At 31.9% G+C, this 13,981-nt stretch overlaps 2 protein-coding genes across 3 annotated transcripts in view; both read left to right on the forward strand.

Annotated features, from left to right (window-relative positions):
* LOC138326138 (multiple epidermal growth factor-like domains protein 10) overlaps nt 1-13,447 on the forward strand; it is a 26,534-nt gene extending 13,087 nt beyond the window's left edge. The window contains exons 7-11 of the mRNA XM_069272267.1: nt 4,238-4,321; nt 5,835-5,927; nt 9,822-9,911; nt 11,962-12,054; nt 13,344-13,447. Of these exons, the coding sequence (XP_069128368.1) occupies nt 4,238-4,321; nt 5,835-5,927; nt 9,822-9,911; nt 11,962-12,054; nt 13,344-13,447 (464 nt within the window). The remainder of the gene's footprint in view (nt 1-4,237; nt 4,322-5,834; nt 5,928-9,821; nt 9,912-11,961; nt 12,055-13,343) is intronic.
* Nucleotides 13,311-13,981, forward strand: part of LOC138324666 (receptor-type tyrosine-protein phosphatase epsilon-like) — a 17,354-nt gene continuing 16,683 nt past the window's right edge. For both annotated transcript variants that reach the window (XM_069269702.1, XM_069269703.1), the window contains exons 1-2: nt 13,311-13,439; nt 13,812-13,907. In XM_069269702.1, the coding sequence (XP_069125803.1) occupies nt 13,886-13,907 (22 nt within the window). In that variant the 5' untranslated portion in view covers nt 13,311-13,439; nt 13,812-13,885. The remainder of the gene's footprint in view (nt 13,440-13,811; nt 13,908-13,981) is intronic.

A 13,981-nucleotide genomic window follows, 5' to 3' on the forward strand; every position in this document is an offset into this window, starting at 1 on the left:
AATTCTTTAGTGATTTTTTGTCAAATGTTACTAAATTAAATTGTCCATACAAACTCTCATGTTTTACAACTATAGGTTTATTTTGGACAAATTCATAATGTATTATAAAATTGATTGCTGAGTATCACTGAAAACAGATTTTGTTAGCAATTATCTGTGGCAGAATGAAAGTATAATGAACACAGTAAACTGTTGGTGATTTCATGTTAAACTCTTCTGATGTTATATATCAATATATGGATTATAAGAATCTGTTTCATCAAATATTGAATTGTTTCCAATAGAATTGTCATTTGTTTGATAGAAAATTTCAATTCTGGACCCCTCAGTAGATTTAATTAAATTCAGATGCCGCTAACTCAAACTTCCATTCATTAAACTTCATGAATACGACACAAGTTCGTTAATATGCAAGAATTGTTCCAGTTCATGAATATCCATGAATTGTTTGTGCATACTGCTGCGAGTTGTAGTTCATGAATAAATCATGAATTATCACGAATAAACATTCATGATTATTCATGATGGTTTTAAGTTCATGAATATTTTTTTAAATAATTCACGAATTCATGAATGAAAGAATTCATGAATATTCATGAAAATATGTTTTCCGAAATTATTCCTGAAGTTTTAAGTTCATGATTTGCGTGAAAATATTTATGAATATTTGAAGAATATTCATAAATTTTATTCATGAATGTTCATGAATTATTCATCAACGTCTCGCAGGGGTAAGGTAAAATACAGAAAACAATAATAATAAGAAAAACAAATTGAATTAGGTATATAGTAACAAAAAAATTAAAAACAAAAATAATACGTAGCCCCTTTGAAATAGCGAATAAAGTTTTAAGTATGACTAGTAAGGATTTAAAACGTATGTAGGCTGTAAAATAAAGTAGTTTTGTCCATGTAGGGTTCTCGATATCTTAAAAACAGTGGATAAGTGGATTTTAGAAAAAAATAAGAAATTTCATAGCTTAAAAACCCATAACGAAACAATCGGTGCCAGATATTAACAAAATATTGGTTTAAATACTGATCTCCTTAAAACGAAATCACAGCACTAGGGGTAATCCATTGACTGCATCCTGAGACCTGATATTACTTTTGAACAACATACACAAGAAAAATATGAAAATATCAAAATAAACTTTCCAACCGCACATCAATATCGATGACGTCACCAAGAAAGCACGTCACTGTTTCGCCGCATGGATTGATGATGTAACGTAAATGTTTTGCCTTAACTCAAAAGGTGTAGATGCACGGTACGGCAAGTGAAGAAACCATTACAACACAAAATCCCATAGTACAACAATGCCCCATGACATACTCTCACAATATATCTCATCTCAAAATATATCATGATTCTAGCAAATAAATTATGTCATGTGTCATTTTACTACTTATATCAGTACAGTTTGCTTTGATCTTCGAATTACTTGACAATAATACAAATTTGTTTAAATATGTACCAAAATGCTATTTAAATTTTTTGAAAACTTTTGATGGCATCTGTACCGATTTCATATTATTCTTATTTTGTCAGGTTTTTTGACATTGTTTTCTAAATAATAAAAAAAAGTATGGCGTATGTTTAGCAATTCACCCCCACGAAAAATGCTTTGTTTAAAAGCCTTCAAATTTGGTCTTTTGGTTTTTGGTTTCAGGACTATTTTAAAATATTTCAAATTTTATTATTTTCAGACAAATATTGCAGTAACGTATACTTTTGAGGCTATTAAAACGTATTTTCAAAAATAGTTTGTTACATAACTTTGATTATTTTTCTAACTGTTAGCCCTTTCAAGATTTTTTTTTAATTTTGATTACATGTTTAACAAGTTCCTATTGCTTTAAAGAGACAATTCACTCAGGGCAAATTCTTTTACATAACCAATAAGCAAATATAGCATTAAATGTATTGTTCTACACATTTCTTATGAAACATATAACGTAAAACATTGACAAATTCCACAACATTGTTAAGTATATTTAATTAATATCGTTGAAATATCAAATTGTTGATCAATACGATTAAGCAGGTACAATATTAACTCTGTACCCATACCCGAGCCAAAGTCACGCACGTTAAACAAATGAATTACATAACCACTGAGAAGGTGATAAAAAATGATTTTTAGGCAAGAAAATTCACCTAATAAGGTAAAACACACTACATGTCAGAGCGATTTGAGCAGTTCTAGCCAAAAGTTGCATTACTTTACGAGCAAGGGACAGGGTTTGGCATAAAAGAAGTTCGACCACAGTGTGTAATGGCGGACAGCGAGCAAGTTTGAATATTTCACACACATGTCACCACCATAGGCGTTTGAGGCATATTACAGTAAAACTGACTGATGTAAATTCCCAGTAATAGAAATTTTAATGTTCTCTTAGACTGAATTGTCCCTTTAATTCTTTCATGTTTCTTTACATTGTATTAATATAATAATGAAATATTTTGGTGTATTTTTCTCCGTGAAAAATTCATTACCTCCAAATTCATTTTTTGTTTTTCGATTTCAAGACTATTTCAAATTATTTCAAATTTTTATTATTTTCAGGCAAAATTATAGTATCGTATACTTCTGAGGCTATCAGATCGTTTTACGAAATAAAGCAATATTTCTTTTTAAATGGTTATGGATATAGAACTGAAACCTGGAGTACACCTTCTGGCGGACAACATTGAGTTATTTAGAGTACCGGACGTTGAGTCCTTCTGAAGTTTTGAAGTTACTGTTTCCCTGTTATAGTATTGTAAAAGTCACCTGAGATTTTTCAAATTAGCTGTGTATGGTTCCTTGGAATTACATGATTTTTACTCCGTTCAAAAGAAAAATAAAGATAGAAACACCCCCGGGAGTTGGATCCTAGACTTTACTTAAAATGGTAACTTGGATCCTCTTGGGCGCAAGGAGAAACATAACTCAAGATGTATTTCTTTGAAACATAACTATCCATACCGTTTGCAATATTATTTAACAAGAAAACTTTTCCAGGAAGGTAACACAATCTGCATAAATGCTGACTCTGACCCTAATCGATCAGAAAAGTCGGGGCCTAATAGGAGACAAATGTTATATGTTAATTAATGCTCAGATGCTACTAGACATGACGTTTCTATACTATTTTTCTGCAAATATTTAAATATGTAGTGCCTTTTCCCCATGATTTATTTCAAAATTGAATTAAGTCATTATGCATTAAGATATTTTTTCCGTCAAATTAAAGTAAAATCATTAGAACAACAACAAGAAGGAAAACACGTTGAAGATTGAAGTCACATCAAAAGATAAAAAACAATGATATATAGCATATTCTAAATAGCGATTTGAGCATTAAGTATGACTAGTAAGGATTTATAACACATGAAGAATGTAAAATGAATCATTTCTGCCCATAATTTGGACTTCGACGTATTTGACTCATGTTACTAACTCGCTATACTGAAATGAAATCTTAATTGAATGAATTACATGAAAGGTTAAGGATCTGTTCTGGTGAAAAGTCTATTTTTTCTGATGATTAACTTTTCTTCTACTACATATTTTTGGAAACGGGCGTTCATACCAAAGTTTAAAATGGAATAAAAATAGTCTGGTGGTATGTTTGAATTTGTCTACTTTGAATCAAAGACGTAGATCAATGTTTTCTTTAAGAAAATAATTAATTCACACGATCAACCCATTCTTTCTTCTCAGAATAACAGTGTATATATCCCCAGCCCCCTAAATTTTCGATTTTACATTTTTTTTTTATTTTGCAGCATTTTGTTTTACTAAAATATCATTAAAATGTTAAAATAAAGGACCGGTAGCTTATAATTTCACACGTAAATTGTTACAATTTTCATCCCAATGAAACTTTCAGTGGTCTACAAAGATAAATTAATTTTATATAGCTCAATTGTCGTCGAACAGGCGATTTAAATGAAAATGTTGAAGTAAAAAAGGTGAAATTTTACCTGTTTACGAAGTGCAATTAATGCACTGTTTGAAAATGGCCGCCAAATAACAAATTAGATCAATAGTAAAGTCCTTTTGACATATTGAGTGTAAGGCAGCTGGATACAAATAGAGACCATTATGTTTTATTGATATTGAATCGAGACCTCAACGAAACTGAAACCCCACCAAAGCAGATCCTTAAGATTTATTACCAATGATACTTAAATGCAGGATCATTTGTTATTTTCTTGTTTGTTTATGATATCTATTTATTTCAACAGGCTGTAAAGCAGACTTTTCCGGTACATATTGTAGATGTCCACTGCATTGCGCTGATCAGAGCTGCCTTACAGGACATTGTTCAAGTAAATAATAGATACACTTTGTTTCACCCTTAAATATATCTTTATGAATATTTAGATTAATGCTGATACAATTTTAATTTCAAATATAATCATTGTATCCTCAATAATAACAATAATGGACATGCGGATTTCTCTTTAATTATTAATGTTAACAAACACGTAATGGAAAAATCAATTTCAGTTATTAACAAAATATTTTTACATTAATTACTTAAAAACGAATCACAGAACAAGGAATAATTTATATACTCCATCCCGACGTCTGATATTACTTTTCACCAAGATACAAATGTAAAAAAATTAGATAGATCAAAAGAAGCATTCTATATTGCGATATGAACACGAGTGCATCGAATGCTCGTCAATATTGATGACGTAAACATGAAAACTCGCCACTGTGTCGCAGCATGGACCGATAATATAACGTTAATGTTTTGCCCTAATTTAAAAAGTGTAGGTTTATGGCAGCGGGGAGTGAGCGAACCATTGCAATAAAAAAGTAATAGTACAAAATATCTAATGAAATGCCCTCATAATATATCTCATCTCAAAATATCTCGTGAGTCTGGCAACTAAATAACGTGTCATTTCTCTATATCAGTAAAAAAAGTACAAAAGATTTGTAACTCATAGCCCTTTCATTTTTTCATATTTAAATGACAACTTTACCAATCGCCCATTGTGCTTATATTGTTATGTTTTTGACCTTGTATTCTCTGTAATGATAAAATGTTTTGATGTATTTTTAACATTTTACCTCCGTGAAAAATACATTGCTTAAAGAAGACTCCAAATTCGGTCTTTTGGTTTTTGGTTGCAAGACTTCTTTAAATTATTTTTAATTTAAATATTTTAAGGCAAAACTTGCTGTAACGTATACTTTTGAGGTTGTTTAAAACGCTTTACGAAATAAAGCAATGTTTTTGGAAATGGTTTTGGATATAAAAGTGAAACCTGGAGTACAACGTCTGGCGGGGAACATTGAATCATTAATTTCAGTTGAGGTCTTTTGAAGTTTTAAATATATCTTACTGTCTCTCTGTCAAGTAGCCCGATGTTTATCATGTTAGCTGTAAAAGGTCCTCTGCTATAACAATAGTAAAGTTACGCAATGTCATTCATATTTTGCGTTTTCTTACAATCAAGATGAATGAACTTTTGATACTTTTAGAGATAAGCACTTGGTAAACACGCTTGACTACAATCTCAGGCGGGCAACATTGGATTAGTCATAGCTCAGACCCCTGAGGCCTTTTGAAGTTTTAAAGTCTTTTTGTTGTTTCTCTGAGATTATATAACAGAAGTCACCTGTGATTTTCCAAATTAGCTGTTAACTTTTATATGAATGGTAAGATTATGCGATGTCATTCTTTTTTTTTTTTTGTTTCTCTTAAAATAAAGATGAATAAACTTTAAATACTCTTTAGAGATAAGCATTTTTAATCACTACGTGTGAGCTATTGTCCTAACAAAAGACTGGTCGACGTTTGATTCAATGCTATTCCTTTTTCAGACTGTAATGATGGATACTACGGAGCTACCTGTACACCATGTCCAACTGGCTGTAGTTCTAACACGTGTGATAAAACATCGGGGATATGTTTAAGTAAGTAGTTGGCAGATATTTCCACTACCTCAAAAATATATAACATATATTATGACTGATTATTGATTGGATGAAAACAACACAATATAGGACATGGTGTTGTGAATAATTGTTAGTTATGAGTACATAAAATCCATAAAATAAAGTTCACACTCATATCATGGAGACATTGTAATCTATCTACCTGATGAGATCATGAATGATTGTCACCAAAAAATTTGTCTTGGGATAGATCATTCTAAATGTCCACAACAAGATGATTTAACTCCGTTCTCCAAGCTTTGATCTTAGAAATAGATATTTAATATCTGAGAATAAGAATGACCTACAGGGGAGAAAATAAGAATTCCATTTAAATCGTTTCATCACGTACGTGTCATAAATTATTCGATAAATATATCTGGTCAAAAACATTGCACATCTTTGCATCAGAGTGACAGGACTCCTTTAATTCCTTATAATCGCTTCTAGTCATAAAGTAGTCGAATTTATCAGGGAAGAGAATATGGTAACTTCTTGAAAATTGCAACTAGCTTCAATATTATAGCTACAAAGACTTTCAGAAGATAATAATGTCGCCTTTAGAACGGTATACTATTACCGCGTTTGAATAATATGCGCTATTGCGCATGCACATAAGCTATTAATAACAATATTCGATTCAATTTTTAAACAAAATATGTAATTGATACGACTTCCTAAGTCTTTGAATAAACCTTTAACTCTTTCGAAATGAAATCACTATAATTCTATTAAGGTAGACCGTCCACCCTGGTTTCCTCTGAAGGATTTCATTCATTTTTTGATATTTTGATTTTAAGTATACCCTGATCACAAAAACCGCATAAAAATAATATGTAACCTGGTTAATTTTTCTTCCAGGGTTGCTTAAAGATATGTACAATAATCCGGATTTTAAGGAATTTTAAATTAATAATATTTCCTCCCTGTAACATCCCTTAACATATAAATAATATTCCTGCAGCATGTTCATACCTTCAGTAGGTGATATAGAATTCATGACTATATCCAATAAGCTGAGTTTTCCACAATAAAACGAAATATCGTTATTTTAAAATCAAATCCGGACCCAATTCTAATAAAAAAAATGTATCAAAATAGTCTCTTTTTTTATATTTCTGAAAAAAATGATCTCAAGAAAGAATAGATATTTTACAATTTCCATGAAGATTGGCTTATTTGCAGTAAGAAAAGCCAATAAAATGTATACCCCTCACCGCATTATTTTTCAAAATATGACCGATTTGCTTCCAAATACCCCGTAAATTTTGGCCTGAAAATGTTTAAAAAATAGGCAAATCCGAAGCACTTTTCAACGTTTCATGTTATTCATTTACCCTTGTTAGTTTTCTATATTTATAATATTATTGGAGCATACCAGATAACACAATAATTACATATCTTGGTGATTTCATATAACAAACCAGTTTGCAAGCTACATGTATATGTAGGCCTGACCTTAAACTTTCAAAAAGAGTCTAATTCAGCAGGAAATATATCAGCTTTTTCTGAGACAAATAATTTGCTCTGTGTGATACTGTATTAAGAGGGATTATTTTCCGTTATAGCATATTTCAAATTATACGTAAGGATTTTAACCAAAAATTAAAATGAAAATATTTTCCAGCAATTTTGTTTGTAAGTTTCCGGACGAAAATTAATATACCGGTATCTTACGAAGAGTGCCTATTGAAACTCGAAACTCCTATGTTTCCATCAAAACAACACTAACTTCCTTCGGCATCCATATACTGTGTAAATTTATTTCTATTCTGCATAAAGATAGGTGTACAATTATAATGACAACGGTCGTTGATTTGTTACTACTAACGTGATTTTTTTTTCATTTTGGGTCCCCGTAAATCTATGTGTATTCCATCTGATTATTAGCGACTATTAGAATTCTTGGATTTTACTTCATGCATGAATCTTTAAAATTATACTATGTTTACCGATTGTCACACCTTTAGATTGATACACCTAAAAAACACTCGAAAAGGTTCTAGACGAAATACTTGCTCGAATGCTGATTTCAGAAGCGAGTTGTAATAGATGGGTACGGAGAAATAAAATACGTTTGCCGGGATCCGGATAGTGACGTTACAAACGTATGACGTCATAGAAGGGACGGTCTATGTTAAGGCCCTTTTCAGTTGGAACTGTTCTCCAATAGTGTTGTCTGGCGAGGTATGGTCCCCGATTCGAAGACGAGGAGACTATACCTCGCCAGAAAACACTATAGGAGAACATTTCCCGAGGGAAAGGACCATAATAGATTTAGTTCGTCACGTCACATTCATTATGACGTCATATATTTGGTGGCGTGCTCATTCCCGGGGAATATACTTTGGTATAGTTTCCGTAGTCAGGTATAGTCTCCCGTAGTTACGAAGGACAGGAAACTGTTGGAAAATAGACCATAGCTGCTATCCAATCGCATTCCTAGTAATTATCATGCGAATCAGATGTACTAATATAAATATATAGACCTACGTACATTGATAAGTACGTACTACATATGTACTGTCAATAATCAACTGTACTTTCAAGCATTACATCGAAGTATAATCCGCGGTCAATCTGCCGGTGCGGGTTATCTTTAATCTATTGTACAAAATCATAGAAAATGTCTTGTTTTGGTCCCCGCGTGCCATATCCCGACGCGGGTTTACGAAGGTAATTACATTAGTAGACCGTGTACAACGTATATCGTTCTAAATCGCCACAGGTTATTGTGTGCCAGTTTGTGATGGACTTACCAGATTTGGCTTAAAATGGTGATTGATACCCCCTTAGGCCTAAGGGTAACAGAATAGAGATACATTCCTTCGAAATCAAATTAACAATACCGTTTTCATACATTTTAACTATATGTTGAGAGAAAAATATCTTCGGGAAGGTAACACAAATCTAATAAAAGACTATAAAACCGAAATGATCCTGGGAATGCGGGGCCTAATAGGAGACATATGTAAATTTATGTCAGATGCCACTAGACCTAATGTTTTATGACTATATCTTCAAGACGTTTTAATAAAGTTTAATGAAGTTATTAAGCATTTAGATATTTTCCTACCATTTTCATCCGATGACGATGAACGTTGTTTATTGTTTCCTTGATAATTGAGGAAACAATATCAATTATAATAATAATTTAATATTAGAAAATCAGAAGCATTAAGGAAAAAAAGTTGGATAGTTTATAAACGTTCACTAACAAATATACCGGTTAGTCACATTTAAGAAAAATCTTAATAGCACCTTTTACATAGCGAATACAGTATTAAGAATGACTAGTTAGGGTTTAAAACACATGAAGGATGCAAAATAAAGTATCTCCACCATAATATGGACTTCGACGTATTTAACTCATGTTGCTAACTCGCTACACTTAATCTTAATTTGATAATTTACATGCAAGGCTTAAAATAATTACCATGGCATTATCATGTAAGGTTATTAGATCAGTTTGTATGGCATGATATGAGGATTAGTGTTCCAGATGTGATTGTCACCTGAGCTGGAAAAGACCCATTACTCTAGTATTATAATAATTCTCATTATATTACATGTTTATATATTTTATATCAAAATACGTATAATCTCCCCCCCCCCCTCTCTCTCTCTCCCTCCCTCCCCTTCTCTTTTTCTTTCTCTCTCTATATATATCTAATAACGTTTATCTGCATATAACTTAGGTCATCCATTTGCTTGTATATGTTTAAAAATAACTGGAACGGGCTTAATATAAGCTTTTTAACTTGTGCCCAATCTTTTTTGTATTGTAAAAATTGCAAATAAAATATGTTTAAATAAAAAAAGGTTATTTGTTAACTTCTTGTTTGTGTATGATATTTGTGTTATTTGTTTCAGCTGGCTGTAAAACAGGATTTTCCGGTACATACTGTAGATGTCCACTGAACTGTGCTGACCAGAGCTGCCCACCTACAGGACACTGTTCGAGTAAATAATGGATACAATATGGTTTCTTTACCTATATTTCATTCTTAAATATACGTTAAAAAGAATACTTTGCCTGATGCTGATACATCTTAATGTCAAATATGATAAAAGCGTCTTAGATAATTTAACAACAGTGGGTAAGCGGAGTTTTTAGATAAGGAACACTTGCAAACCCGTAACTATATCATCGATGTCAGATTAACAAAATATTGGTTTATACAGTAATTACCTTAAGTCGTAATCACAACGCGAGGAGTCATTCATAAACTCTATTCCGATTCTCTCTCTCACCACGATATCAACATGAAATCGTCAAAAACGTCATTAAGGAATGATTTTTATTTTTTGTTGTTTACTGGTGTTTAAACTGCATTTTTTTAAACAGATATCATGTTGAAATATCTTGACCAAAAATGCAGTTTGCACACCAGTAAATAACAAAAAATAAAAATCTTTTCTTACATTTCGACCGACCGTTTCATTTAAATTAAGTGTTCAAAACAATAAAAAATTCTCAATGTTATACGATTTTTAGGACAGCCGGTCAATTGATGGAATCCGGAACAGCTGGCTTCAATTTGGCGGGATGTTGTCAAATTCAGAGAGTGCACAAAATATAGTTCCACAATAACTTTTTTTCATCCCATTTATACAATAGTTGTTAAATATTTTATTTTCTGATATATAATTTACGATTTACATTACATTGATAGATGTATTATATTGAGAATTTGTCAAACAGGTACAATAGGCCTTCGCACTACTTGCGGAAGTCAGTATTCTGGTGTGTATATTCTTGCGTGGCAACCTGTGCGTTTACGCAAGTGTAAACGATTTCGCAGTTGGTAAGGTTGTATAGCAAAGAGAAAACGTAAATGTAAATATTTATTGATGACGTCATCAAGAAACACGCCCCATTTCGGCACACTAGTTCATAATGTAACGTAAATGTTTTGCCGTGAAATAAAAGGTGTAGGCGCGTGGTGGCGTGAAGTGGAGGCACCATTGCAATAGAAACATGACATAGTACAATAATGCCCCGTGAAATACCCATTTACATATCTCATGATTTTAGCAACCAAATTATATCATGTGCTATATCATTACTTTTATCAATACAAATTGTTTTGAATAAATTGTCACTAATACAAATATGATTAGATTTAAAACAAATAATACATTTTTCTTGTTTAATTGATGATTCTGTGAAAAATATGTAGTATTTGCTTGATGTTTTATCTAATAACTCTTTCAAGTTTAATTTTTGTCTTTTGATGACAAATTTACCACATTGTTTTTACTTATCATGTTTTTCACATTGCATTTTAAATATAAACACAGTATTTTGATGTATGTTTATCACTTCACCTCCGTAAAAAAATACATTGCGGAAAGAAGACAATTTTGAATTTGTTCAAAGGTTCAACATTTTCATGAAAAATTGTAATAACGCACTTTTGAGCTAATACATTATATTTACGAAATAAAGCAATATTTGGAGAAAAAAAGTTTTTGATTTAAAGGTGAACCCAACAGTGCATCCTTCCTCTGGCGGGCAGCATTAAATCATTCGTACTACATGTACAGAACCTTGCGGCGTTTAAAAATTTTAAAGTTATCTTACATGTTCACTGCCAAAGTATTACAAAAGTCACCTGGGATTTGTCAAGTTAGCTGTAAAAAGTTCTTTGCGATAAAAATGACAAGGTTATGCGATATCATTCATTAATTCAAATCCCAAAAATAAATTTCCATTGAACTAGACATTGTAATAGTATGTGTCCTTTTAATGGACATATCAATGAATATAAAACGAGAAATAGAGTTATCTCATTTTTTCTCAAGAGTGTCTGGAAGCAAATGCAATGTCGGATACTACGGAGTTACCTGTACACCATGTCCAACTGGCTGTAATACATACACATATATATAGTAATGTTTGTTCACAACTATTTATTTTTCATGAAAAAACCATGTTTATACATAATTTTTTGTTTGTTTATTCCACATAAGAAATGAAATGTATAGTCAACAATATTATATATAACAGCCTGTAGCGACGGATACTACGGACAATCCTGTTTAGCCTGTCCGACTGGCTGTAGTACTACCACGTGTAATCAAACGTCGGGGATCTGCTTAGGTAAGTAGTTATCATACATGAATTGGTCACATGATTTTGTCTGTTCTTCTGATAATCAAAGCTTTTCCAATACGTAAAAAATACATTGCTAATATGATCGATTTCAAACCATTTCCTTTTAACAATATTTAGGCGACAAACTGTATCTTCAACATATTAAGTAGTCTAACAAGACCACGACAGGGAGCTAAAGTAAACTCATCCGTGAGTGTTCATTTCACATGAGATTTTATGAAACGAGTCTAAGAAGTTTATTTTGTGTTTTGCGAGCCTTGTGGAGTAAAACATTATACAAACTTAAGGTTGAGCACAAATTACGATACTGTTTATCACATAACTACAATAACCTACAAATTGAGGAATTTCCACATCAAAATGTGAAGCAAAAATTCTGCGGAGGCTGCCATTTTGTTACATCTTCATAATGGACTTCAGCTAGAAAGCGATCCAAGTCATGTTACAATAGTTGCATATGCATAGAGAATACATGGTTACGATGTTTATTTCAGTGCGAGATTAAAAAAAGTCCAGATGACGAGAGTTTGTCAAGTCATTTAGGTTTTCCGTGCCGAGCATCAAATTAAACTTACAGTAACCATTAACTTCTAAACGACTTTCAAAACGAACGCCAATTTCGGTGATTTACTTGATTTGGTTTGAAGCAAGACACTTCTTTGTTGTAGCAATCCAGAAATTATTTAACGTATAATATCACTGAAATTAAAATGGAAACACTCAGAAAACAATCATTCCCAAACAAAAATCACTATTTACAAATCCATCAACGCACCAAAATATCATTCAGATAGACGGAAGGAATTGCATGCACTTTAAAGAGGCCACAGATAAACGTCATAAAACGTTATATCGGGTTATATCGGAAACCAGAGTTCTATCGGAGACTTCAGAGCTATTTTAAATTCAAACTTGTACACGATAAAAACAATATTTAAATTTCATTATTCACTATGGAATACGAAATTTACAAATGTCGGTGAACGTGGAGAGTTTAAAATTTAGTGAGGCGCAGACAAATATGTTGAACACTTTAAATGTGTTTTTTTCGATGACAAATAGAGTAAGTCGTTAAATTATATAATGTATAATGTACATATTGTAATATGTATTGATAATAATCAATCAAATCTTATTATATATTATTTGCTGGTCGACAGAAACCATGTTGCGTGTTCTATTTGAATCATATTTAATTGTTTATGATTGGTTTTGATACAAGCGCATAGATTATGAAAACCCGGGGTTTTATCATACAATAATTGTTATTACAGAGTGTGAAGCTGCCAAGCATGGAGAGACCTGTGATAAGACGTGTCCAGGAAATTGTTCAACTAATGCATGCTACCAGGTCAATGGACAATGTTCAGGTCTGTGAAAATGAATTACAGTTACAATACACAAAACAAAATAGCATATATATATTAGTTATCACACTTCTTAGATAAGGTAATACTAGTCATTGATATCCCAAGGTAGCAACATCTCTTAACTTGAAATGATACGTGATAAAAAACACTGTTGCATATAGTACACGCTGAGAATTTACACTACTTAATATTACATATATAGCAATAGCTCAAAACTGAACCATGTCTAATACTGACCCCTGTCTATTTGGCGTAATGATATGGCATGTCTTTGTTCATTAATGCTTTTTAAAATATATATAATCTACACATCATAAGGTTACACTATAGGATATTGTTCAATGAAATATACACGGATTATTATTTTTACAGCATGTAAAGATGGGTACTATGGTGATTTCTGCAGTCATGCCTGCCCAGATAACTGTCAAACCGATAGATGCACCATGGCAGATGGCCATTGTAATGGTATATGTTTATTTTTCGTGAATTGCTGTATACCCTTTCCCGCTACCTTTGATCAATTAACCGCCCAATACAAG

Source organism: Argopecten irradians, chromosome 6, assembly GCF_041381155.1.
Source record: "Argopecten irradians isolate NY chromosome 6, Ai_NY, whole genome shotgun sequence".
Taxonomy (NCBI): domain Eukaryota; kingdom Metazoa; phylum Mollusca; class Bivalvia; order Pectinida; family Pectinidae; genus Argopecten; species Argopecten irradians.